This window comes from Struthio camelus, chromosome 5, assembly GCF_040807025.1.
Source record: "Struthio camelus isolate bStrCam1 chromosome 5, bStrCam1.hap1, whole genome shotgun sequence".
In the NCBI taxonomy this organism is placed as follows: domain Eukaryota; kingdom Metazoa; phylum Chordata; class Aves; order Struthioniformes; family Struthionidae; genus Struthio; species Struthio camelus.
The window spans coordinates 53708088-53735376 of record NC_090946.1 but is presented as its reverse complement, the minus strand read 5'-3'; the positions used below and the strand labels follow the sequence as shown (position 1 = coordinate 53735376).

Below are 27289 nucleotides of genomic sequence, written 5' to 3'. Positions count from 1 at the left end.
CATTTCTCCAACATTCACCTAAGTAGCACTGTGGAACTTCTCCCAAACTTGATAACAAGATTTATTAATCAAAGCCTTCTAATACCCTAATTTAATAAGGCTGTTTACATAATATATATATTTTTTTTTCTTCCCAAGAGGGTTTCTTCTTCATGAATTCAGCAGTCAGAGTACACATGACTGACCAGGGCAACAGAAAGCTAATAACAAGTAGAGTTAAATTTCAAATTTAGTATTCCTGTAAATGGTTCAGCGCTTACAGAGGGAAGGAACATATCAAATTCTTTAAAACTTCAGAAATTGCTCTCCAGCAATTTGTTTCTCTAACTTTTATGGTAACTAAAAATGTAATATGAACTTTTTTTTTTAAGTTTAGAATAAAAGTTTATCTTAAACTTGACTAAAGTAAATGTCTTCTAAAAGCATTTTCTTCAATTGCCAGCTCTTTACATAACTTCAATTCATTTTGGAGAGGGTATCTTTCCTCCCTCTCAATTCCTCAGTCCCCTGCTTTCTGGTGCCCCAGCATTCACACTAGCTTATTAGAAGTGTGAATTTCATTTTCTCCTTAGTTACAAGATCAAATTTATTTAAGCAACAAATGCATCCAGTTCCGATGAGCAGCAGCTGAAGGGGCCGAGTTGAATCTAAAGAATATGCAAGTCTCACTGAAGAGATCTGTTACAAATGCTGAATGGAAGATGATTTTAGAGATATCTGCATCAGGACAATGAGGAAAGTAGAAACAATGTGAAATGACCATCTTCCAAGGTGTTCAGTCTGCATCCCCACCATTTTAGAATAAGTGGGACATTACAGACACTCAGAGGACAGATCTGACCCAGCAGACGGGAAAAGGCTATGCTTCCCTCTTTGATTAAGATATAATTTAATACATGATGGTATTCTAATATATTAAACAAATTGTTGGTGCAAGTGGAAAGTAATCTGGTTAATGAAATGACAAACTAGGATTTTTTCAGAATTTATGACAATTATGAATATTATACAGAATACTTGGACACGGTATGAAACACCACATATGTCCGTAAAGAATATTTTTCTAATGACTGTCCTTCGTTTACAAGAATTGGCTTAAGGGAACGACACATCAAATATGACATTATACGCCCTCAGAAAAGGAAGTTCTGGGGGAAGGGTCTACCTGAAACAGTCAGTTTGATCTACAATCTAAAGTGAGAACTTGTCTAGAGAACGTAAAGAAAAAGAAGAAAAAAAAGAAAGTCATAACTCACATAAAATTAAAGAACAGGAGAAGAGATGATCCTTGGAGGGATACTCCAAAAACAAAACCAGGACTTCGTAAGACAGACATAAAACTACCATAATTGTATTTACTATTCGCCATTACATACTGATGTTCCCTCTGGCTTGTCCAGTACGTACTAAATTATCTCTCTTAATACTTTCTTTTCTTCTTGTGCACGTGGGTGGGTAAACTCTCCAACAACAGGCACAAATCAAATGGTTGCTTCAAATCATGCAATCTGCACTTCACAAAAAATACTATTACAAACTGGCAACACAACTTTGAAGAATTCAAAAAATACATATACTGTTATTTCTCAATTTCAGACTGTCATACTTTAAGTTGTATGCCTAGACTTCATAAGCAAAGAGCTATGAACATGAGTTTCTGAACAGAAAGACATGTCACTCTGCCAAACACCCGATTTTTGTCAAGTTGTTCAATCGACTTCAGAAAAAAGTCCAGATCTTATTTCTACCAAAAAATAAACTTTAGCAAAAGCTAATTTCCAAACCCTCTCCCCCACCCTGGGAAAAATAACAGTCAGTGGTTCTATTCCATCAATCATAGCACAAAGCTTTTGAGTCAGCTAGTCAAGATAACAAGAAGCATAAACTATCTGAGTAAAACTAACTTTTAAAAATTCTTTACTGAAACAAAATTTGAAGAAAAACCACAGTTCAACATTAAACTATTCATTTAGTTAAAGAGCATCCGAAAAAGCTAAACTATTTCTAGGTTTCTAGATTTGGGTGGAGAAATTATGATTTTGTCACAGATATCTTCAGCTCAACAGACAGTTCAGCTAAACCCACCTACACCACGCATCAGATGACAGTCACCTAATATTGAATATAGTGAGCACTAATTTGCACACAGTCATAGATACTTTTATATGCTCTTCCTAAATCATAAAACAAAGGGCTAACAGGCACCAAGAACCAGCACAAAAGTTTTGTTAGTTAATCCTAGCATAAAGTTCAAGTATGACAAATACAACACTGTTTCATTTTGTTAATTAAAACTTAAGTCCAACACCATAAAGTCGAAATCCTCAGTTTCATGTACATTTCACAGAATCACCAAATATTTGAGGTTAGAAAGGACCTCTGGAGATCATCTGGTCCAACCCCCTGCTCAGAGCAGGTTCACCTACAGCAGGTTGCCCAGGACGATGTCGAATAATTCATCTCCAAGGAGAGAGACTCCACAACCTCTCTGAGCAAACTGTTCCAGTGCTCTGTCATCCTCAAAGTTAAAAAAAAGTCCTCCTTGTATTCAGACAGAACTTCCTGTGTTTCAGTCTGTGCCCATAGCCTCTCATCTTGTCAACCAGTAAGAAGAGTCTAGCCCCATCCTCTTTACATACACCCTTCAGATATTTAAATGCATTGATAAGATTCCCCTTCAGTCTTCTGTTTTCCAGGCTAAACAGTCCCAGCTCTCTCAGCCTTTCCTCATATGAGACACACGCCAGTCCCTCAATCACCTTAGTAGCTCTTTGCTGGACTCGCTCCAGTAGCTCTATATCTCTTGTACTGGGGAGCCCAGAACTGGACACAGTACTCCAGATGAGGCCTCATCAGGGCTAGGTGAAATTTGATTTCCTGTAATTGGTAGTCGTGCTAATATCAAGTTTTCCACCATTTCCAGCATGGGCTGCACCACTTGGTAAGCAGCGCTCGTCTAGAGAGAAACTAGTCTGAGGCATCAGCCAGCTGAGAAACTTGAGAGTACAATACACTTCAACACTATCTTTCAAAAATCAACTCAGAAAACTAACAAACCCTCCAAACCCCCTTACAGCAGAGCCACTTACTGTAGCAAGTTCTTTCTGTTCAAGAGGGACGCTCCTTTTTTTCTCTCATATGTTTCCCATTTGGACTCCTGTCACCATTTGCCTATCTAAGGGTAATTCGGCCACTCCTCCTCTACCTCCCACACGTTTCACTCCTACATTTAATACGAAGGAAACTTTTTGTCTGCTTCATTTGCATTTAGTCATCCCTACAGCCATGGAGGGAAAAAGTCAGTATTCTTAGGACTGTTAAAATTCTTCATAAAAGCATTACCATAAGCAGCATTCATTTTACAGGCTTACTAAAATATTTGTAATCTCTAATTCATGGCTAGCTCTTCTAGCTATACATGACATATGAATAAGGCAACTGATGATCCCTTATGTACCCCCTCATTCTTCCCCACATGCCTTCTGCCACTTTTAGAGTTCCTGCATTTTACAGTAACTTTTAAATTATAGACGCCCAATAAGATGGCTCCAAATACAAGCTTTCAAGAGGGCTAAACTGATGAAAACTTAAAGTACATATTTTGATTTTTCTCATACTCCTCAGGAAAAAAAAAATCCATCACACTGGAATATGTAGCGGAAATTTTGAGTGTAATTTGCTAAATCAGTCATTGAGCTTGCTTACACAAAAACAGTTGAACACAAAAATACAAGTTGACCCCCTCTTTAACGGCACACATTTAAGCCAAGATCAACACACGTGGTATGTAAGTTCCAGACACTATTTCAGTAACAGTTTCAACACAAAATTTCACGTACTTTTGAATTTATAATGAGAGCTAACAAGTTTAAACATGGTAAAACAGATGTTGAACCTGTACTGCTTATATTACACGTTTTAAAAGCATGCCAGAGTAAGAGATGCAAGAATACATCGAAGTACTATTGTACTTTTTGCTGAAATACTAAGATTTAAGTTTGTTTTCATATGAATTTAAAGTTATTTTTGAATCATCCTAATATAAAGGAAAACTAGAAATAATGTTATTCAGTTTTCTTTTGTTCTTTGTTTGCAAAAAAAGAGAATTAGATTACAAAGCATATCATTTTAAAGTTTTTTTTAAACTTAATTCATCAATACAGTTGGAAACTTGAACAGCTTTTTGCAAGTGCAAAACACAGAAGAAATACAAGATGACTTGACCTTGGTTAATAAAACTATACTTGTCAAAGAACAAAAAATGAAACTTTTTCAGATTTAACAACATTTAACACTGGTACATCAAAGAACTCACTGAATTCTTTCTGATCAGATATCTTACAATACTGATTACAGGAGCCCTGCCATTAGGATTTGTTTTCAGGAGTACATTGAATAATTTCTTCTATACAAAAAAGTGAAAGACATCCATACTTATCTGATTCTTACTTTTTACAGATTTATTACAAACTAATTTTTCCTACAAACTTTATAAAGTAGAATTTATAAGTATCTGTCGCAAGGGAAGGAAAAAAACCACAACAACAACAAGCCTGCAGAATTTACTTCAGATGAGGCTCTATCTTCCCCTTTGTAGAAAATTATTCAGGATATTTGCTGTTCTTGATATGCTGGCGAGCAAAAAGCCTAGAGGTGTGTGTGAGTGTGTGAAAACTAATACAAACATATTTGGGGTGGGGGGGGTAGGGGGCGGAAACCAACCTAAATTAGGCACATGACATATGTCAAAAAGTGTTCACAAAGATAACAGCTCTAAATTGGACAAGCAGATTTTTTAATACTCCTCAATTCCATAACAAAGATAAATGGATAATAATTGTAACTATTCTTCAGGGCTACAGATTCCAAACACGCTATAAAAACACAGTCTTCCTGCTGTACAGGGAGGTACTAAATTAAGACTAAAGTCAAAGACAACTTTCAGTTAATTAACTGTAAAAAATATGCATACACACACACACAAAAATAACTTCTACTAAATTTGTTCTACCAAACACAGGGAGAATCATGACAAAGCCAATGAGCAGTTGAGACTTGTGCCCTGAGTATTTGTGGTATCAATGCATAAACCATGTGAGAGTTGCAGCTTAGGATTACCTTACATGAAGAAGTTCCTCCTGTCTCCAATGTAAGAAGGCTTCCTCCAACAAGACCCTTATCCTTTAGGAACATTCACTACTCTTTTATTCCCTGAAATTTATTCCCTGAAAGGAGTTTCTTTTTTGTTGCTCCATACTTCCAAACTCAACAAGTTAAACTGACAACAAGATTACTCTTTGTGTGCCTTGGAAGGCTGCTGCTTCTAAAGAGACTGGAATGGACCAGCACACAATAATATTCTATGCTAGAGCTCTTAAGTATTAGGATAATGAAGTTCATAAAAGATTTCTAGTGACTGCGACTCCTATTTGTGCTTTTCAAAAAAGATAGGGAGATGAATAAGCACAGGTATACATCTCAGCTGGAAAGATCTAATTAGACAAGGTGAAAGAGTTGCATACTAACATTGTTCTTTTACCATTGTTCACAAACCTTTGGAGAAGCTAAACACATACTACAAATAGGCAGGCATGGAAAATATGTTTATATAGGGAAGAATTCACTCTGGAAAGTGTATTTCATCTGCAAAAGAGAGTTTAAAGAATAATAGTACAAAGAACTAGGTGCTCTTCACATGAGAAAATTTAGCAGAGACATTTCCATAGAAGAAGAGAGACATCATAGCTTTACATATACTGGCACACAACATGCGCTTGAAAGCTTTCAAGTACAATAGTACCTCAAGTAAAGGGTGCACGCACAACTCCACACCAACCCGACTAAGAAGTCCTACGACTGAAGCCAGTCGGCTTCCCCATTACCACCTTTTTTTTTTTTTTTTTCCTCTTTTCTTCATACACTTCTCCACCAGAAAAAGGTTAGGGCTCCATATGTTAACACTACGTGCAAGGCTAGAGGACAAGTGTTTCAGAATGTTTAAAGATAATAACATAAAACAGCGTAATGGTGGGTTATCACAAGTTAGATTATGCTGGACTGATTCACTACTTTCTCCTTTGAAAACATGTATTTTTCTTGAGGGAAAGAAAGTACAATGATCAGCTGGTGTTACCAGTCTAGACTTTAGAAAAGCATTTGATAGCAACATACATGAAATCACCATGACAACTGGAGTAACAGAAACGGGACAATACTCAACAATAGAAAGGGTAAAGTCATGGACTAATGAAAAACCAGTCACGCACTCACAAAACTACTAAACACTTGTGCTATATGGCAGGACCCATCATTTGGAAACTACCGAGGACAAGAATGGACCAAAGGACCCTACAATGACAATAACTGCAACTATGAAAAAGGGACGTGCAATCACATAGTTGTAAAGGGAGCTACTTCTAGTATAGAACAACAAACATCAAATTTATATGATACGCTATTATGATCTTTTCTGCGATACACTGTTTCAGTCATCCTCATTCACAAATCTCACTTTAGAGGGAATTACAAAAACTTCCTTAGTCATCTCAAATGTAGGTCAAGAAACAAGAAACAACCATAGTCTGTTTATTTGTTTTGAGCTGACAAGACCCCAGGAAAGGAAAAAATATCTCAGGAGGAAGGCTGTCTCAATAAAAGGTGAAAACTGGGAACTGCAAAAAGTTTCACACCAATGGAGAAGAAAGAAAAGTTCTGGGGGAGTTTTTTAAAGACTACTGAGAATAACAGAAAAAAAAGAAGTTTTTCAGATCAATTATTTCTGCAATAATTGAAAACAGAGCTCAAGAATGGTTCTTCCAACTCTGCCTATTGGTACAGAGAAACGAGATGCGAGAACACAAACACTTGAGGAGTTATGGCCAACAAAAACGGACAATTCAAGCCAAAGCACACTTACTCTATCGACCTCCGTTTTAAATTTTCTGATTTCCTTTGGTAGTAAGCAATGCTAGAGGATCTTGCGAGTAATGTTGTCTGCTTGCCACAGGTTTGTCATTGCTGTATTTTCCATAGTAAAACATTTCTATTCTGGTTTTTGAATAGCAAAAAGCAGAATAATTCTGAATATTTATTTCTGCCTTTAATAACATTTCAAGTGTTCACATTAGGTTAAAAAAAATTTGGTACAAATGTGTTTGATAAAGGACCAGTCAAACTAGGGCTATTAATCTCAGAACTGTAAAATGAACTGTTGTTTTTTTATTCTATTGTTTGCCAAAACTCCCCTCTTCCTACCTATATGCCACTCTTCTGTCTCCTTCCCTTCACTTTTCCACTTTAATCCTACAACTACTCTTCAACCATTCCCTGCCTCCCCATATCAGTCCCAGTGCCCATCTTCTTATATGTCCTCATCTTGAAAGTTAGGAGCCTGGGTTCTGAAAGCACTGGGACAAAAATGAGTATCCGTCAGCAAGGTAATGCCTCTTTTTTGAAACTCACTACTTTAAAATGCTTTCTCATTCTTGGCCTGCCCTCAAGATGTTTTCCAGAACCTCCAAGAGGGAAATAAATACCACTTGAGAAACTTTTGTTGTTTTTACAGTTAATTGTCACAAATTAGAAAAATCATAATTCAAAAAAAAAAAGTCTAGCTGTAAAATCTACATAGGCTAATTCCATCTCCAGATGAACACTGCTTTGCATATTGAAGACTGAAGTGCAAAAACACTAACAATTATGTATAAACTCACATATGAAGACCTTGCTGCAATATCATGCAGTAAACCCATCTAGAAATACAACATCTCAAACACCTCAAAACAAAAAAAGTGGAAAGGAGCTAAACTGCATATCAAGATATTACAAGAGCATCTTATGGGGGCTTTCAAAAGCAATAGGAAGTATACCAAGCTGTGAATCAAAAACAAAGAAAAAAAGTCAAGTTGATTTTTTCTGTTGCCTCTCTCTTTGACAATGAGGACCTCTGACTAAGGGGACTAAATTTTTCTAAATTAACGAACTTGGCTCATAAGAGTTACACATTTTAGAATCACTACAAGAAGAATAGTTGTATTTGCATCCTTTGCTACCATTACACACAGATGAACAAGTTAGAAAAAAATATTAGTTAGGGCTTTGAGATATTCAGAAAGGAGGACAAAAATATTTGATTTAGCCCTTTCAGTTTCAAGGGGGTCAAGATTTAAAAAAAAAAAAAAACCAGTAAGTAATCTCTAAAATAGTAGTGTATTAACATCCCTTACATGCACTACATAACACTCAGCAAGGGAAAGATCATCATTTTTCAGTTTATATAGTTAAAGACAGCTAGCTGTTCTTCTAAACGAAGAACAAACAAGAAGCCAAGAAAACACACAGGAAGACATGGCATATAAGTTCCAAAATGAAGAAGTTACATATCTCTTCCAAAAAGAGAACATTTAAAAAAAAATCAAAGGGTACGTATGATCTATAACTACTCTTCAGTATAACACAAGTTAACACAACACTCAAAAGACTTATTAAAAGCACTAAGCTACCAAGTTAAATTTGCTTTCTCCATCACTACAATAATTTGCCATTCTGCCACTAAAAGTCATCCTTCCTCTGAATAATTTGAAAGCATCAACCCCAGACCATACCTTCTTTAAAAAAGAGAAAAAACAAGTAATCTTATAACTATTTTTGCACTATTCTCATTAACACTTGAAAGTCTTAACCGCTGTAAAGTTATAGCAGCCTGAAATTATCAGCTCAGGCTGGCTCTCATCAGGCCAAATCAAGCAGCAAGGGGGTTGCTGAAACAATGCAGGAAAGGTAAAATCTACTGTACTAGGTCTATGCAGCTTCAACAGAAGTAGCCAGCTCAGGAACTTTGTGTCAACTCAACGAGACTGTAGACGAACTAAGGACGCTATGATTCTATAACTATATATCAATATAGATATGATGATCTATATGTTGTTACAATCAGAAGTATTTAAATTACTGTTTTTCTAAAAAACCCTTTTAAGTTTCTCAAAAACAGTAACAGTATTTTTTAAACCATATGGTTTTATATCCACATGATATCATTATTTATGCTTAAGTTTTCTTAAGGCTTACTAGTAGAGTGCCCTTTAAATCACTTGTTTATAACATAAATCACAGCTGCACGTTAAAAAGTGCAATTCTGAATATAATCCATCAGTAAAAGTTAACTCTGTTCTATTTGAACAAAGGCTATTCTAAAGCTGCTCACTCCTTCAGGCTTGTTGGTTCTGGGCAAGCTCAATAGATATCTGTCTCAAAATCAGGTGCAATTCTTATGTATTTTGACTTTCCCCTTCTCACAATCCGCTAAAAGTTGTGGAAAAAAGTGTTACAGGGCTCACCCAGCCACATCTCGTCAAAAATGGACTTACCTTCTTTTCTTCTTTCACTTTGTGAGTTTTCTTCTTCATTTTTTTATCATCCAATTCTTGATCTGATGTAATAGCAGGGTTATCTATACCACCCTTCCATGTTTCTACCGGTGAAAGAAGTGGGTCTTCTTCACTTCCACGATGTCTTCCCTTTCTTTTAGTTTTGGAGGTGGTAAAAGCCTCATCATCACTTGCATCTGAATGTGTTCTCCTATAGTACGATTTAGCTTTGCTAAACAGTGTCTTAGACTTATATTTGTATTTTGAAGGCCTTCTTTCTCCATGACTTCTAGATATTCTATCGGAATACCCATTTTCTTCGTCACCTTGGGTATTTATAACAATTGAGTTTCGAACTTTTATAATACGATTCTGACTATCATCTGGAACTGCGTAGATATCATCTGCAAAGCCTTTATGTTTGAAAATAGTGTCAATAGGTTCGGCATAATTATCAGATTGGTCTATATCTTCTGGTGGTGCTGTAGGCACTCGAGAAGGTTGTTTCCTGGGATTTTTACCAATACCTGCCTCAATTGTTTTCAGAAGGTTGGGATCCAGTTTTTTCACATTTGTTTTTGGAACAAGTGGTTTCGGTTTTATTGGGGGAGGCACTTTATGGTTGCGTTCGTGGTCGTGACAATTGAGTGGCGTACTGTGAACAGGATACTCATTTCCTTCCAGGTCCAATCGGTACTTTGAACGGTCACTAGGTGTTGGAAGCAACCGTACATCATCACCAATTGGACTGTAAGGTGGTGGTCCTTCCGTATCATCCTCCGAGTCTGGATAATTATAGTCAAGGGAACTTCCTCTAGGTGATCTTGGAAAAACATCTTCACTTGTATGTGTTGTTTCCCTTGTACTGTCTGACATATAAGAATTTTCGATCATGTTTTTCTTCTCTAATACATCACTGAAGAACAACGTGAAAACCTCAGTTTGACGATGATATTGAGATAACGAATATAAAGCTGTAAACTTAGCAGTAATCTCTGTTGCTATGTGTTCTCCTTCAGTCATGAGCTCCTTGATTGCTTCATTCTCAAAGAAGTCTGCCTGGCTATCAGTAACAGCCACTAACTGGACTGGAATTGTATCCTGAACTTCAGAAAGAAATGCCCGAAGCATTCCCATGGATGCCTTCCGCTTGGCAGAATAAACTAGTATATACCCATGAACAAGTTCATCTTTCCTTACACCAATTGAAGAATGATATGATAAAATAGTTATTTGTATTCGCCGCCTCTTTTCTCCTATTATTTTATCAAGCATCAAAGAATTACTCTGACCAGCTTGAGCAGCGCTACAGGAGTGAGAATCAAGGAAGGGTGAAAGAATGAGATCCACACTAAACGGATCACCACACATGGCACACATCACAATTCTCAAGTCAGCTTCTGATAGATCTTTAATGGTGGGAACTGGGCTTACAACATCAAAGTTGTGTTTAACCGCTTCCAGTACTCCCCTCAAAGCTTGTTTTATTTGGGTCTCATTAAATTTGCGCGGATATGTACCAGCAGGCACATCTACAAAAGGACACTGTAGTTTGTTGGCCAATTGTTGACCCTGATGTCTCAGAATAGGCAGATTCTTGCTAATGCTGTCCCTCTGATTAGCCAATATTAACGTAAATGGAAGATTAGCCATATATTTGTCTCTCCTTATCTGAGATGCTTCAGTCCTTATTTTTCCAATGCACTCTCCAATAAAATTTAGTGATTCAATAGAGTTAAAGACACAGAAACAACCATGTGGTTTGAAGGTAGACGTCCATAGCTGAGTCAACAGGTATGGGGATTTTGCATCAACTGGCCTAAGATCTAGTTCATATATTTTTCCATCTAAGGCATATTCATCATCAGTGGATTGTGTGCGAATTTCATTTGCCAATTCTTGTGCAAGGCCATCTTTGCCCAAAATGAAAAGATTAACTTTATCAATGTTGGCACTATCATGGTATAAATTTGAGCGGCCATGGTCCAGTTGCAGAAGACTGTTGGCAAGTAACTGCTCTACTTTAAGGTCCATGCAATTTTGGCCACTGAGACAAGTTTCTTTTGTTGGGTGATAAACAAATCCTATGTGTTTAAGCAGAAGAGATTCTCTATCAGGTGCAAGTTTCTGTAAAGCTTTGTATCTAGGCTCTTCACTCAGAACTGCATGAATTTCACTCATTTTATCTGAACTAGGCGTTGCATTAAGATCCAAGTCATAAAACAGCTCTGAATGTTCAAAAAGCATTTCCTGAAACTCCTCTTTGGCTTTTTCAACAATCTCCCTCTGATGCCTACTATACACTTCCTTACTATCTGCATCAGTGATGTATTTGAACGCTTCATCCTCCATTACAAAACATATAACTTCTTCCCATGGCTGCCCAGGTGAAATGAACTGGATTTTCTCAAGAGTTTTTTTGAACTTCTCCTTCATTTCAACCCTCCTTTTTTCAGATATAAGATGCTGTACGTGGTTTTGATAAACTTTTTCTGCTTCTAGTGTAGTAAGAAGGTCAAACGGAATCCTTCTGTCATTCACTTTATCTATGTGGTCAGTTTCATCCCAGGGTGTTTTTTCAAGCACCACAAAACATGACTGGAAGTCAGGCCTTTTCTCCATTAACTTCAAGGCTTCTGACCAGCTCAAGTGCTCAATCTCATCGAGATTTGACAGAAGAGCATTGAGAGCTCTTGGCAATGCGTTAATGTATTCTTCTCTTCTTTTTCTAATATGTTCCTGTTTAAGTTGCTCTATGTGTTTTGAAAATGTATTTTTGGCCTTTTTTGTTCCTTCCAAGTTTATGTACTCCTCATAATCAGGATGATTTTTCAGTTTATTACTAACAGTTTTCCAAGTTGCATGATAGTCTCTGACAGTTTGGACAAGTTTTTCAAATTTATCTGTTGCAGTAACAACTAGCTGTCTTTGAGTTTTGTAGGCATCCAGATAGGGTATTATTTTAGGTTTACCACGAGTTTTATCCATCATTTGTACCAGTGCAGTAAAACATGTTTCAACGTTGACATTGAATCTTGCTGATGTTTCCACTACCACAAGGTTCTTTTTATTTGAAGCAAATGCCTGAACCTCTCGCAGATAATGATCCACACATTCATCACATTTCGTTGCTGCTATTATGATGGGCTTTTTAGATTTTGATAGTTGGATATAGAGATTATTAACAAATTTAAGTTGATCATCAAACTTTCTATTGCATCCTTGACTGACGTCAATGCATAATAAAAACCCATCTATGCTTAATTTCCCTTCAGGCATTTGTTTTTGCTCAAAGTCTTGCTCCAAGCCTAGCTGATCTGTGCAAATGTACATTAGCTTTTCTGCTGACTGCAATTTGGAGGCAGCTGCACGTTTTATATATGGTTGTAAATTCGTACTTCGATGAGGCAAGAAAGTCTGATCATCAATGAACTCAGTCTGTTCGATTACATGAATTCTGCATTCTATTCCATCCTCACCACTTTGTGTTATGTCACCCCAGTACAAAAAGTGGTCATTGTTAACAACTCTTCCTCCAAAATCAATTGTGCTAAGCACAGAGGTATGCTCAGGGTAATATTCATCTGCTTTTGAGCGAACAAATCTATTGCACAAGCACGACTTTCCAACTCCACAGTTACCTTTATCCTTTTCAGTTCCAGATAGTCCAACAACACTAATAGCATAAGATGGGGGACGTGGCTCTTTGTTTTTTGCCATCATAACTTTCCTCTCATCCTTCTGCAATCATCAAGGTAATTGTATGTGGTTTTCATTCTGGAAGAGTTCCTACAAATTAGAGTTGTATATCCAGGGTTCCAGAAACAACATTCAGTTTTTCTTGCTTCTGCTTATCATGGAGAGAACCTCAAAAATTCAGGATATGGAAAATCATCTTCCTACAGAAAAAGAAAAAAAAACTGTTAAAAAAATCTGCAGGAATTTCCCTCAAATGTTCAAGATAAGAAAGCTTGCTTACAGTGAAGCTGTTTTTAATGTACATGAAAATTTTCACTACTTCAAATGAGATCTGAATTCAGATTTCATTCAAGTTACTGTTCTTTATATCATAAATTAAAAACAAGCAGTTTTTAGACACAGTTTAATAGTCGTTTATCACCTACTAGAACAGAATACTACCTAAAAAAACAAAATCCACACACAAATTACTGTTTTCCTTCATAGCTCATCGGCACTAAGCATTAGAAAGCATTTTATACCTTTGCAGAATTGTCCTTGTTACCTCTAATGAAAGGCAAGTGAAATTTTATGATAGTTAATTCTTACCCAGGATAAATACAATACAAAGACTCAGGACCCAACTCTATATTTACACACATATATTTCTACTCATGCACATAGCTCCCCTGAATAAGACACTTACCTGCGTGAATATTTACTTGTGTGTACATTTGTAGGCTTGGTTTTAGGTTTCAGTAAAGAAACTTTCAAAACAAAAAGCTGTAAAACCAGGAAGTTGACAGTGTGACTCAGTCTGTACCTACTTGCAAAAGTAAATTGATGTATTTGTATATTAATGGTAAACTGCTTTTAAAAGTTAAGTCCCCAACCTGATTTCTAAAGAAAAATATAACACTGACATACAAATACTAGATCACAAAAGTAACACATAATTTTGAAATTTCAAAATTGCAATGTAGCACTACTCCTACTGTCTCTAGGAAAAAAAAAAAAAGCTAACATATCTATGCTCAAACTTTCATGGAATTATTACAAGGTCCTGTTGGTCTTACCGATGCTATCATACGGTATAAAGGCTAAGGCTAACTCTCTCTTTTTTTTTTCCTGAAGATATTGCATACATAACGCAAATAGAGAGAGATTTACTGTTTTAGAAAAGCTATATTATAAACAAAATATATATTTTGATGAGAATTCTTCTCATTCTCTCGGTAAAAAGAGAGCTATCATATACAACTACAAGTAGAAGGTACAGATTGTGCTTAACATTTTTACATGTATGGAGCACACAGTCACAAGATGAATTTAAACATATGCATCTGCAAATAACCCAAATGTGAAGGAAAAAATGTATAAGGTCCATCAAAACCAAAATTATAGTCCTGATCTCTCTGTTCTGTTATTGGACAAATTTTACTTTCATTTCTGTCACTCTAAGGAATACCTTAGTAACAATTTGATGACAATTGTTCTGTACTACCTTCTTTTAGTTTAAAAAACACTCCTAAGATCCATCACCCAAAGCCCTCTCAAAGTCTACTTTAATACCTATCAAACTAATTCATGACTGTTAAAACTAATTTGAACTTAAAGTAAGTCATGGTACAGTAAACAAAGTATTTGTATCACTAAAAGTCATAATAAGAGATAAAAGTAGTGAAGTCTTTCATATCTGTACAGAATCAATGCCTGGTCAGCAGAGTTTTCCAACTGACAGTCTATTAAAACCTGGAAACAGAAAATCAAGTTCTGATCAGAACCAAAATATTTATGTAAGAATGTCTGTAATCACATTTTTTGAAATAATAATACACATATCTTAAAAAATAATTTTGCTATAGAAATATCTTAGTCAAGAAAAATCAAGTTCTGTTTTTACAAAAACGTATGAATTTCATTGCTAAAAGAAGGGGAAAGTAAACTCAGCCTAATTTTTATACTTGAGAGAGTTTTTATATTGCGAGAAATGAAACTTTTACGATGTGTTTAGAATTTATATTTTAAGTTGTTCTAGTTTCTCTACTATGTTTTTTTTTTACATTCTTAAGACACAGATTTTTGAGCTAAAAGAAAATGACTCTGGGAGCAAAACCACTCAGCAAAACAAGTCCTTTATGAGTAGTGTTTACGTTACTACCAGTAAACTCAGTGTTCTCTTTTCTTTCTAAAGTGAAGCTTACTGTCATGGCATCATTCAAACTATTAGAATGAGAAGTTTAGCTAGTACTTCTACTATAAACTGTTTTCTCAGCACAACACAGATTTGACGTGGAACACAAAATCTTCATCCACAAGATTAAATAATCAGGAGGATGTTATCAATTTGCAACTAGTCCATAAGAAATAATTAGTACATTCAGATACCCTGCATCCCCACATAGCACAGGTTATTCTTTCTCCAGCAGTAAGCGTTTGGTCAAATTGATACATTTTTAAGAGTGTAAATTCAAAGAATAAGGTGAAATGGGACACTTACACAGGGAAAACACACACACTGACCTCGTAAGATTTCTGACATAAAAAAATTTTCAACATAGTAGAAGTTGAGTCACTTAAAGATGTTTAAAACCAAGTTGATTTTTTTTTTCCTTTAAACATGGTTTTTACTTTGCACTCATTTGCGGTATACAAAGTTTCACAGAATGAAATATATTTTAACTAAGTGATAAACCTGGTGAACACTCGATTTCATAATGCCTTCCCGTTTACTGTATTATCATTGTCAACTGGCTCTCTAAGAGGAAGATTTTTCTTTCTGGTATACCAGCAGTTTCAAGGTACTACATAGTTTTGTACTGTTTTAAAATACACACGCAAGAAATTCATGATATTTCCATTATCTTACTTTAATCTGCTTAACTGTACTACAGCATAACAGGACATGGGAGAAAAAAACAAATTCAAAATATTCCAAGCTTTCTCTCTCCCCTAATATTTCCTGTTCGTTACAGCTGCACAGGGGGTAGGGGAGTTTGATTTTCCCAACTTATTTCAGTCTTCAGATAGAAAATAAAGTATTTCTGTAAAAAATCTGTAAACAATCCGTAAACAGAAGGATTGTGAAGAACTACAGAAGACAAAAACATATGACATCACTGCAAAAAGAATCTCTGAACTTCTGCAATCTTGCCACAGAACCTTATCTCCTAAGGGCTTTAAAATTTCAGAATTTAAAGAAAAAATATGTGTGTGTATATATATATATATATATATATATATATATAACATATGTATTAGTATTTATTCATCCACCTCCCCACCTTAAACACAAGATTATAAAGACCTAAAGCCCAAACATACTCTTAGAAAGACAAGGCACCAAGCAAGATGAATATCCTGCTGTGATCTTCCTGCAGTGATATCACACATTTAAACAGTGTCCTTCAATAAGTCCTTCTGTGAGAGATCTGAAAACAAACAGTAAGATCCACTAATAATTTCAAAACTATGAAAGTGCAACTAGCAATCACAGAAGCTACAGTTATGCATCAGAATCGTATCCTTGATTTTAAATCTGCAAACATAAATCAGAACAGAGAGGCCAAGCTTGATCTTTCTCTAAACTTACACCATCTAAGCCCTCTAAACACAACTATTAATAATTAAACTAACTGCAACTTCAGAAATTCAATTTGGTATTTTAATAAGACCTAGGTTGCAGAAGCCTCTTCCGAAAAAAGGAATACAGTACCTCTGATAATACAAAAAAAACATGAGACTCCAAATATCACTGATCACTTGTGAGGAATTAGGAATTCTAGAATATCTAGAATTTACCTTTATAAGCCTAGTCTCATACTCAGTAAACACCATATAGATATGTATACATATTTGTCCAAACATAGGTATATAAAATCTTACTACTAACAAGTACAGTTACTTCTACCTCAAAACCCTATTACTTGCAGTAAAGCATTTATAAAGTGCAAGGTCTCACAGACTATCTAATTGGAAATTGAATGCATAGTTACATTTGGAGATGGTGAACTCTTGACTAGGATACAAATAAATTAGCATAGCCCTGATAACTTTTGATTTTACTACAGGGATGCTGCTATAAAGTAATAAAAAACAGAAAGGGTGCTGCATTGGTATAAGCTCTCTTTTTAAGTCTGCACCCACAAAGCCAGGCCAATGACACGCACATTAAGATGTGGAAAAGGAAAAAAAGCTTGAGGCACTTGTCCTAGGTCATGATTTAAGCCACTTATAACTAGGGCAGGTATCATTATTTTTTTTTAAGCACGATGCAAGCACCATGCTGTAAATGCACTACAGGTAACATCAAAAAGGTAAGCCAAGGCTTTTCCTTTTTTGTCAGTTATGACTATAATCTTAGTAACTTCACTCTGCTTTCTGGGGAAGAGTATAGGTGATAACAAAAATCTAAGCCTCAGTAAACTTTCTTTTCTACAAAACAGGGTTAAGCAAGTGCTAAGCAACATACTAATATCAGAGTAAAATTTCAGTTCTCAATTTGTGGTACCTAACACCACAAAAGTTATTAGGGATCACCTTATCAGTTATCAGGGATCACACTAAGCACAGCCTAGCTGCAAAGCTAAATTCTAGCTCTTGAAAGAGAAGACTGAAGGCATGCCACATTCCCCACCCTTATCTCCTAGCTGTGGCACTAGTACATGGCTAGGTGAGCAGAGCAGAGAAGCTGCACATGTGAGGGAAAAAGACTGTGGAACCCTGAAGAAGAGCATGTGAAAGAGGACACAGGCTGAGAGAAAAGGGCTTCCACCTGCAAATGTGTGTCGGGGGGAGAAACTACCATCCTTTACTACAAGACAAAGCTAAAAGACAGGCCCCACAAGATCGGCTGGAAGCATTAAGAGGCCAGAGAAAAACCCTACTTTGAAATACATATTTATCAAAGTCCTCTGAGCAAAATTCTAAATGTTAGCATGGGAGACCATATACCAGCAACGAATAAACATTAAAATGGTATCAGCTATCATTATCTAGCTTTTGAGGCTGCACAGGAACTTGCAGATGCATTCCTAACCAAGGAAGTCAGAAATTTTCTGACTTTCTGAAATCGCTTTCTGAACATCAACATCTGAACATCAGCAGACCCAACACGGCTCAAGCATAGATGTCGTCCACAAGACTCCAAAATCACTCATGACTATAACAACTTAAAAAGCTGAAAACAATGCCAACAGGGAAAGTAAAACATGTTTTCGTACAGTTCTTTACTCACTCTTCATTGTTGCCTAGGTAAATTTTCAGTTAGGGACCGCTATTCTTCAAGGTTAGTTTCAATTATCAGAGTGTTTTGCAACAGTGTACATTAGCTGGCCACCTCAAGCCCTCCAAGCAAAGGAGGGCACATATGAAAAAAAAAAAATGGCTGTCAGATCCCAGCCAGCTTTGCAGGTTATGTGAATATAGCAGCTGAAGATCACTGAGACTTCTGTAGCAGATCACAAAGTCAAACTGAGCACATTAAATATCACTGAAATGTGTTTGTAGGATTTTTTTTTTTTTTGAATGTACAGCACCTTCAAGTATCAAGAACCATGATTTCAAGATAGATATATCTTTGGATTCAGGTTACTGCTAACAGTAAATCTGTACACTGTCATACCTTACTCCACACTTTCTGATTCCAGGTTTTGGTTCTCAAAAAGTACTTAATATGGTATTTGAACTCCAAGACCTATGCCTACACCAGTAATTGCAGCTCTACGCAAAACATAGTACAATACAAATTTAAATTAAGAACCAATAAAATCCAATAGTGATGTAACTTAAAGCTGTTACTTCTCATTCATTTACCAGAAGTTTAAAATATTAAAAAAAAAAAAACCAAAAAACACTCTTGAGCATAAGCAGTGTTATCTTAAAATCAAAATCTTTTTTAGGAACTAAACTAGATCTGAGTATATTAATGCCATCCTGCCAAAAACATCAATTCACCAGTCTGTGGAGGGCTCAGTCACTTAACATTTCCTATCATCTTTACTAATGGCCAATGTGCCATTCACAAGCACTGATAATCTTAGCAAAGTAGCTGTTCTTGAAATCTTATTTTCAATAAGGGTTACTGTAATATTCCCTGATAAAATTCTACAAGTATCATCCAACACCAAAAGATTCAAATTGCTTATTAGAAAATAAGCTCAATCAAGCAATAACAAGACAGAGCACGGACGATGTCTTAAAACATCTCCAGTGGTAACGCTCAAGCCAAAAAGGAGCCCAGTCTCAGTGGTATGGTGATCAGTTTTGCTAAGTAAACAGAGGACGAGAACAGACTATCCCCAAATGTTGTTTGTTTCCAATTTGGTTATAACAGCCAACTACCATCCTTAAAGGAGTTCTGTAACCCAGATAATTCTTCACATACAAAAGCAACGTAATCAATTAACAAGAGAAAAAACTGACTGTCCAACTTGATAATACTAATCAGTGCAACACTGGGTTTCAAAACCTAAGTTCAATATTCTTAGTTCTCAATAAATTTACTAAATTTCTATTATTAATAATAGTTTGAAGACCTCCAGTGTACTACACCCAAAATTAAATCAAGGCCTAAACTTTGTTTCTAAATTCAGAACAGAGCATCATTCCTCAGCTGCAATCCTGTGTTCCAGAAGCATCTATTCTTAGTTAGCAAAAAACAAAACAAAAGCAAAATAAAAAAACCTCACACATTAAATCAAGGTACAATACACAAGTAAACTGCAAAGGTTCCAATTATCATCACTGCACAAGTCTGAAAATCTGTAGGTAGGTAACTTGAGAGGCCTAAGTTCAAATACCTGAGAGCATTCAATATCAATACAAAGCATTTATTTTAAAAGCAACGTACAAGCTTAGGGAAAAAAAATTCTTAATCCCTTTTGCACAGGAGAAGCTCCTACTCAAGATACGCATACTGTTCATGGAAGTTTCTTAGTGTGAGACTACCTGATCATACTCTTTACAGAGTTATTCAGGAAAATCATAAGAGAATCAATAAATATTGCAAAGGGCAACCAAGACAGAATTGACAAAAACAGAAGAAAGAACATGAAGGAGATCAGGAGGGACAGATCAAGGTAGGGACAGAAACAGAGCTAAAAATGTATTTGCCACAAAAGGAAAAACTGAAATCCTGAAAATAGCAATTATTAACAGATTTCATCGATCCACATATCCGGATCATTAGCATGTTATTTTACTTGATAAGAAACGGCAGCACAGAATCTAGGACTTGATGCTAGAAGGTCTGAGACTTAATTCAAATAGTGAGTTGTTGCTTGACCTTGTACAAACTAGGTCTTCCCCCTTAATTTCCGCCTGTGTAAAATGAGAATACCTATCACCCACTTTTTAAATTGTTTATGAAATGATCAACTGAAAAGCCATGTTAAGCAGCAAATAATATTATGCATAATTAGCACATTTACATAGATTAATGCTAAGATGTAAAAATACATACACGTCCAATATTGTGCATGTAGGTATTTGTTTTACTTTCTAAAAGTACTTTCTAAAACAGATGAAAAAACAAGAATATTCCCTCTCAGTTACACTGACCTTAGGCTAAGAATACTGAGGGGGGAAAAAAAAAAAAAAGGAAGATATGATTAAGTGTTGTACCTCCTCTAAGTTATTAGGAAAGGAAAAAAATCTTGACAGTTATACATAAAATTCCCAGTGTTACTGGGACTAGTTGAAACTAAAGCTTTTTGTTTTTTTAAGTACAAGTAATTATAAGTAAGCAGAACACCTTAAGAACAGTAGTTAAATTAAAAAATCGTTATTTACTTCAAATATCTACTTAAAATGGACAGACAAATTAAGTTACTCTGCACTACAAAGGCACAGATAGTTCGACTATCCCAGGATAGCTATGCTTACAAAGCCCCCTGGTGGTGATGCAGCTTATACTAGCAAAAGGAGTTCTTGCCAGTGTAGTAAACTATCTTCCCAAACAACACAAGTTCCACTGAAAAGCATTCTTTTACTATCTTATGAATGCATTACAGGTTTTACTCTCGTAGGTACATTACTAATGGATGTGATATTTTCAGTCTGCTAGCCAACTTAATTATTCCAGCAGAACTTAATACTGAATATTTGGTTTCACAAACTTCCATTCTTTCAGTAAAGGTCAGATTGTTTCATCCTTGAAGGATGCCTTATACACATGTAATTTTAAGAACACACCACGTAATAAGTCTATTAAAAATAATTATGTGCAGTGTTTTAAAGATCTATGCAAAATATTCCTGAAGGATGCCAGTACACGGGATTTATGTTCTGTTATGAAAGTACCTTTGAAAGTCTTAAGATACTGCCAGCATCCTTTTAATACCTTTATTAACAGAATGGAAATATTTTTGTACCATCTACTCAGATGACAACTCCCACAGGGGAAACTTATACAAAATAATCCATCACTATGATTCGTGCATTTTTTGCTGTAAACTTTGAGCATGGAAAAACATCTATGGTTTAAAAAAAAGCACATTTTATCTTCAACCTCAGAACATTCACACCATTTGACTCTATTTGTGCTAAATATAGGATTTTAAAACAATTTAGCCTGAGCATAAAGTATTTAATTGGATTATGCTATACATGCAACACCTTTAGTAAAATAAGGTCCAGTACCAGTTTGAGGTAGACATTTGGTTGCAATTATTTACTCTCATTACACTGCTGGTAATTGCTTTATATAGGGATACTTTTAAAAAATATATACTATTTACGTTCAGTATGTTCCAAGTTTAAAAGCAACTTGTTATAATGCAACAAGCTAGTGATAATGTAACAAATGCTTAAACAATTTCTGATACTTGGTGAAGTATTATATAGACTCTTAAAAAAAAAAAAAAAACTACTACATTTACATCATACTTAGTTAAGCTATAGCAACACTAAGTGAGTTCCAGGAGAGTACTGCAAAAACATTTTAGCATCTCTTAAAAATAATTTTCAAAAAAGGCATGAAGGAAAATATATACTCTTAAAAATGAACCTGGATGCTTATTTGTAATTTGCTAGTTTTAGATACATAGTACAAGTTTTAAATATGTATGGTTTTCTTCAGAAAGCGCGTAACTGGCCACTGATGTCACTGCTGAAAACAGCTCCCATACTAAGGAACCTTAGGAAGGTAAGACAGCACAACAGGAAAATGCTACCTATTAACTCCTCATTCATTTATAAAATAAGTATACAAGTATCAGTGTTGTAACTGGCTTCAATGCACAGGTTTAAAATGGACGTGCGCTTGACCAGCAAATGCTGCTTCAATGTTTTACTCTGAAATACAGTTTTTAATGTCTGTTGAGTGTTTTTATTAAGGGGGAAAAAAAGAGAAAATCCTCCAATTATCTGCATGACATTAAACTAAAGAGTACACACATACCCCCACAGGCCTATTTTGGTCTAGATTAAAAACGTTTGCCTCCCACTTATTAAGGAAATCTTCAACACTAAGGATACCAAAAGCAATACAAGAGAGGGCAAAGAGGGGGTACCGAGGAAGGGTGGGGTGGATTCTGGGGGCTGGGGGGGAAGGTAGCAAGTGTGTCTTCTTTTTCTAAGTAAACAGTCTTTCTTCTATTTTTAATATAATAGAGTTTTACAACCCTTATATCCTATATTTAACAAACTGTGGTGTTTTATCTGTGTGTCGCTGGTGCTTTCCTTGGGTGGAGAGAGTCTAAAGGTTATGCCGGTTGAAGGGATTCAAAATGCTTGAAAGCTGCAAGACTGCAAGTGGCTACCCTATTTCAAAGGCTTAAAATCCACCTGGTGGAAAAACAGAAACGCACACACACATCATTAGGAGAGTGAAGTTTTCCGAGATTTAATTTCAAGCAATATTTGAAGGTGAAGAGAAGGAGGAGAAGAATTGACAACTGCTCGAATCTATTAGCAAAGAACAGAGAACACAAGAACGAGTAAAGAGGGGAGAAGACGAGAAAGAGAGGTACCGAGAAAGGAGAGCAGAAAGGAGAAAAAAAGGCAGGAGGAAAGGACGGGAGGAAGCTAAAGGAGTAGAGAGGGAAGAAGGGAATGAGGAAGGAAGACGAGAGGAGCAAGGAAGCTCCCCTTCCTGCCTTCCTCCCTCCCTGGAGAGCCGTGACCAGCTGGCAGCCTCGTAGAGCAGGCTCAGACCCTCCCATTGCTCAGGCCTTCATCACCTGTCTGGGACCAGGCACTCGGCTCCCTGCCCTTCCCGCCGCCCCTCCCCGGCGCGGAGGTGCCCGGCGGGGGGATGGGGGCCGGGCCGGGCCGGGCCGGGCCGGGCCGGGGGGCGCCGGCTCCCCTCTCCCCGCGCCAGCCCCAGCCCTCTGAACTGGTTACAGCCAGCGGCCGCCGCACCAGCTCGCCGGGCTCCAGCCGCCCCCCCGCTCCGCGCCCCCCGCCGCCCCGCGGGCCGGCCGGCCGGCTCCGTGCCGCCGGGCGGGGGCCGGGCGAGCTCCCAGGGGGCCGGATTCCTCCCCTCACCTCGCGCCGTCGGGATCCGGCTCCTCCGCGGCGGCGGGAGCAGCAGCATTCCCGGGACGCTCCCTCCACGCCGGCGCCCCCGGCGGCTTTTCCTCCCCGCGGGGCTCTCTCCGCTCTCCGGCCCGCAGCTCCCGAGCGCTCCCGGCCGCCACGGTCCCGTCCCGCCTCTCCGCTCCCTCCCCGGCGCTCTCGGCTCAGTAATGGCGGCCGCCGAGCTTCCCCGGCTCTCGCTTCGCTGACGGAGTCTCTCTCTCCCCCTAACTTTACCTCAGCAGCTTCCCTCCCCTCCCCCCTCCCTCCCTCCCGCCGCCGCGGCTCAGCGCGCGCCCGCCCGGCCAGCTGCGCGTGCGCGGGGAAGAGCCTCTTCCTGCTGCCGCTGGCTTCCCTGGGAAAGCCTGGGATGGTGCGCGCGGCCGGCCGCCAGCTGCGCGCGCACGCGCGCGGCTTCGCCCTCGCCTCCCCCTCCCGGCCCGTGCGGGCACGCGCGCCGGGCCTCTCGCTCGCGCCCCGGTGGCCGCATGGGGAGCGCCGGGAGCCGAGGGGGCGGAGGGCCGCGAGTTCTAGTCCCGCCTCCGACAGTGAGTCAGGGCTGAGACCTCGCGGCATTGCGTGAGAGAAACTCAAAGGTGTCTGTCTGTCTGTCTGTCTACACGGCGGGCGGGAGGCGCGGCGCTCCTCAGCCCCGCTGGCTTGCGGGAAGGCGGGCGGGAACCTGACCTCGAAATTCTCTCCTTAATACCGCAGTCCGCTCCCAGCGCCGCGGACAGGTGCCCGCGCAGGTTCCTGCCGCACGAGCTCCGTCCCCCGCCCGCGGGGCAGCACTGGACCCTTAGCGGCCTGCTGCCTCCTGCCTTGCTCGAAGGCTAGCAACAGGGGAGCACCAAGCCTCCGCCGCTCCAAAATGGCACCCGCCGTCCTGCCGCCCGCCCCCAGCAGGCCGGGAAACACCTCCACGGGAAAAAAGAAAACGGCGCCCAGTTGGGGCAGAACCGAAGATAACACCACGTTGGGGTGCTCAGCCTTGTTTCCCCACACTTCTGCCTTTTCAAGCTGCTTATAACTCTTCAAAGTGTTTTCCAGATCTGTCTGTGACAGATTTGCCCCCCCCCTTATTTTTTCTTTCGTTAAAAGACAAGGTGCACAGCTGGCAGCAGAGCGTACCCCGCGGCCCACAGCTGGGACTGCATGTCCGCCTGGAGGGTAGACCGAGCGCATTACCTTGCACGTGGCTCTACCTGCTTTGAAAATTCTGGGGTCGGGTTAAGCTCCCAAATTTAGTGCACGTTTCTCACCGTTTTCTCCACGTGCCACCGTTTTGCTGATGTGTAATGGAAAGTAAAATCTCTCTGCCCCTAGCAGAGCAGTTCTGGATGCTAATTACTGCTTGTGAAGCACTCACAAGCTGGTGTTACAAAGTAGCCCTAGCAGGACTTTGTAGTCCTGCCTTCAGAGTTGGGTTTCAGGATCAGGCAATAAGTGAGGCATGGGACACAAAGGAACAATACTAGTAAAGTAGATGCCGATCTGTTCTATCCGTTGCACAAGGCAGGAAATCGTTGGGCAAAGCATCATTTATTACTAGAGACCATTTGCATGTGTACATACAAAGGAGCAAAATAATGCTTTACTAGCAACCTCATTCCAAGCACATTCTAAGTTTGGAACATTTTACTTGTCACCATAATATGTGATAACAATATAATTTGTTCCGTGCAATTGTATATATGACAGGTACATGTTAAAGTAATACATCTGAAAATCAGGAAATTAAAACATTTTAAAAATTCGTATCCTTTCTCGTGACACATTGTCTGTAAACTTGCACTTTTGAGAAAATTATAACTAGCAAAACCTGTTTTTTGTTAAATCGGGACAAACAGCATTGTGTGAATGCTGCCTTACAGTGAAAGTATTTTTAGCATTTTATCTTAGGTAAGTCCTTGCTAAACAGATATAAAATACTTTGACACTGTAATCAGAGTGTCTACACAAGAGGGTTGTTCTGATTTATTTTTTTTCCATTCTACCTTTATCACATCCTAGTTCTCTAAAAACAAGAGAGCTAAAGAATCCCCAAATCAGAAGTTAATTTTAATTTGAGTTGCCAGATTGTGAGTTTCTTGGGTTTTTTTGTTCAAAATACGTAACTTAGGGTATTCAAACACCCCTTCCACGTTACCAGAATTAAAACCGTATGTTGATATCCATGAAAGAATTCCTCTGAGATTTCTTAGTTTAATAAAATAGAAGTTTTAAGGAATGAGATCTGTACTCTCCTGAAACTGCATAGATATTAATTACCTGAAGCAGTTAGTATTAATGATTTTTTTTCCATCTTCCATCATATATAAGAGCTCTCATGTAAGAATTGCTTATATCACTTCTTTAAATCTGATCTGAACGTTAAACTGAGTCAAAAGACAAAGGAAAACTCAGGCAAACTGAGTAGGCTTACAGAAGTATATAAAAAAAAATTAGCAGGACGTGAGCTTGGGAACAGCAGGAAGCCTTGCCGGGCAAGCTCAAACATAAAGCATGCGAGGATGAGGCCGAATGCTTCACTTAGAAGCATATGGAAATATCTTTAGTTACGGAGAAGACAGAGGTACTCTCTTCGCAAGGATGCACAGTGATAGGAAAAAAGGCAACAGCCGCAAGTTGCTTCTGAGTAGTTCTGTCTGGCTATAACAAAAATGTATTCACAATGAGAACAGTTTGGAATAGGTTACTCAGAGAAGCGGTAGAATCTTCCTCACTGGAAATACTCGAGGCTCGGCTTGACGTGGTGCTGGCTAAGCAAATCTAAGGCCCTGCTTTCAACGGAAGGTTGGACCAGGTGGTCTCCAGAGGTCCTTTCCCCAGCCAGATATTCCGTGTTTCTGTAAGTTCCGCTTCTACAGTCACGAAAATCTGGGAGGATTTCTCTCTCACACACTCAAAAGTAGAGGTGACACACCTCTCCCACTCCTAGAAAAAGGAGAATGACTCCTTATTTTATTAGTCCTCAGTAGAGACACCGTCAGCTCCAATGGGAAACCTCCGCAAAAGAAAGGAACAGGCTGCTGGGTAAAAGCAAAAGTCACAAAGACGTTTTCATAGAGATAGGTGCACCTCAGATCACTACAATACAAGGAAACTGATAGGCAGAAGCTCCGTTTGCTAGTTACCTTCTAAGAAGCGTGCAAAGTTCTGCTGGCAGGCTACACTGGGTGCCTTTCTGTGATTCTGCAGAGGTTATTAAACCTTTTGATTTTAGATAAAGCTACTAAAAGCAGAGAATTACGGCCAATGAAACCAGCACACAGGGTTGTAGGTGGATTTATGGCCCAGTGTTTTTCCTAGTTTCTATGAAATTATGAGCTTTACAATTTGACATAACTACTGTTATGATTGGTGTAAAGGAGATGCACCAATATCAGACCCATTTTCATAAGACATGCAAGCTTTATGAAGTTTTGCAAGGAAAGTGGTGAGAAAAATGAAAATCAATGAAAAAACAGCAGACATGCAGGTAGTTTTACACCTGCTTGATAATTAGAGCTATAGAGCTACTTAAAGGCTTCAAGTCACAAATGAAACAATATGATAAATGAAAACAACTTGATCCAAGGATTTCTGAATATGATGTTTTGTAAATATAATTCAGAGATATCTTTGAATATTTGACAGAAAAAAATTCTTTCAAAAAATCTTTTCTATGAGAATAATAAAGGAAGCATTACAGCTTAGGAAGTAAAAATAAAGTATAGTAACGAAAT

General features: G+C 38.2%; 1 protein-coding gene across 2 annotated transcripts in view; it reads right to left on the bottom strand.

Moving 5' to 3' along the window:
* The window catches only part of ARHGAP5 (Rho GTPase activating protein 5), a 48013-nt gene extending 24202 nt beyond the window's left edge, over positions 1–23811 (bottom strand). For both annotated transcript variants that reach the window (XM_068946421.1, XM_068946422.1), the window contains exons 1-2: positions 23532–23811; positions 9366–13264 (exon numbers count right to left, since the gene is read on the bottom strand). In XM_068946421.1, coding sequence (XP_068802522.1) covers positions 9366–13088 — 3723 coding nt within the window. In that variant the 5' untranslated portion in view covers positions 13089–13264; positions 23532–23811. The remainder of the gene's footprint in view (positions 1–9365; positions 13265–23531) is intronic.
* Between the last annotated feature and the right edge of the window lie 3478 nt (positions 23812–27289).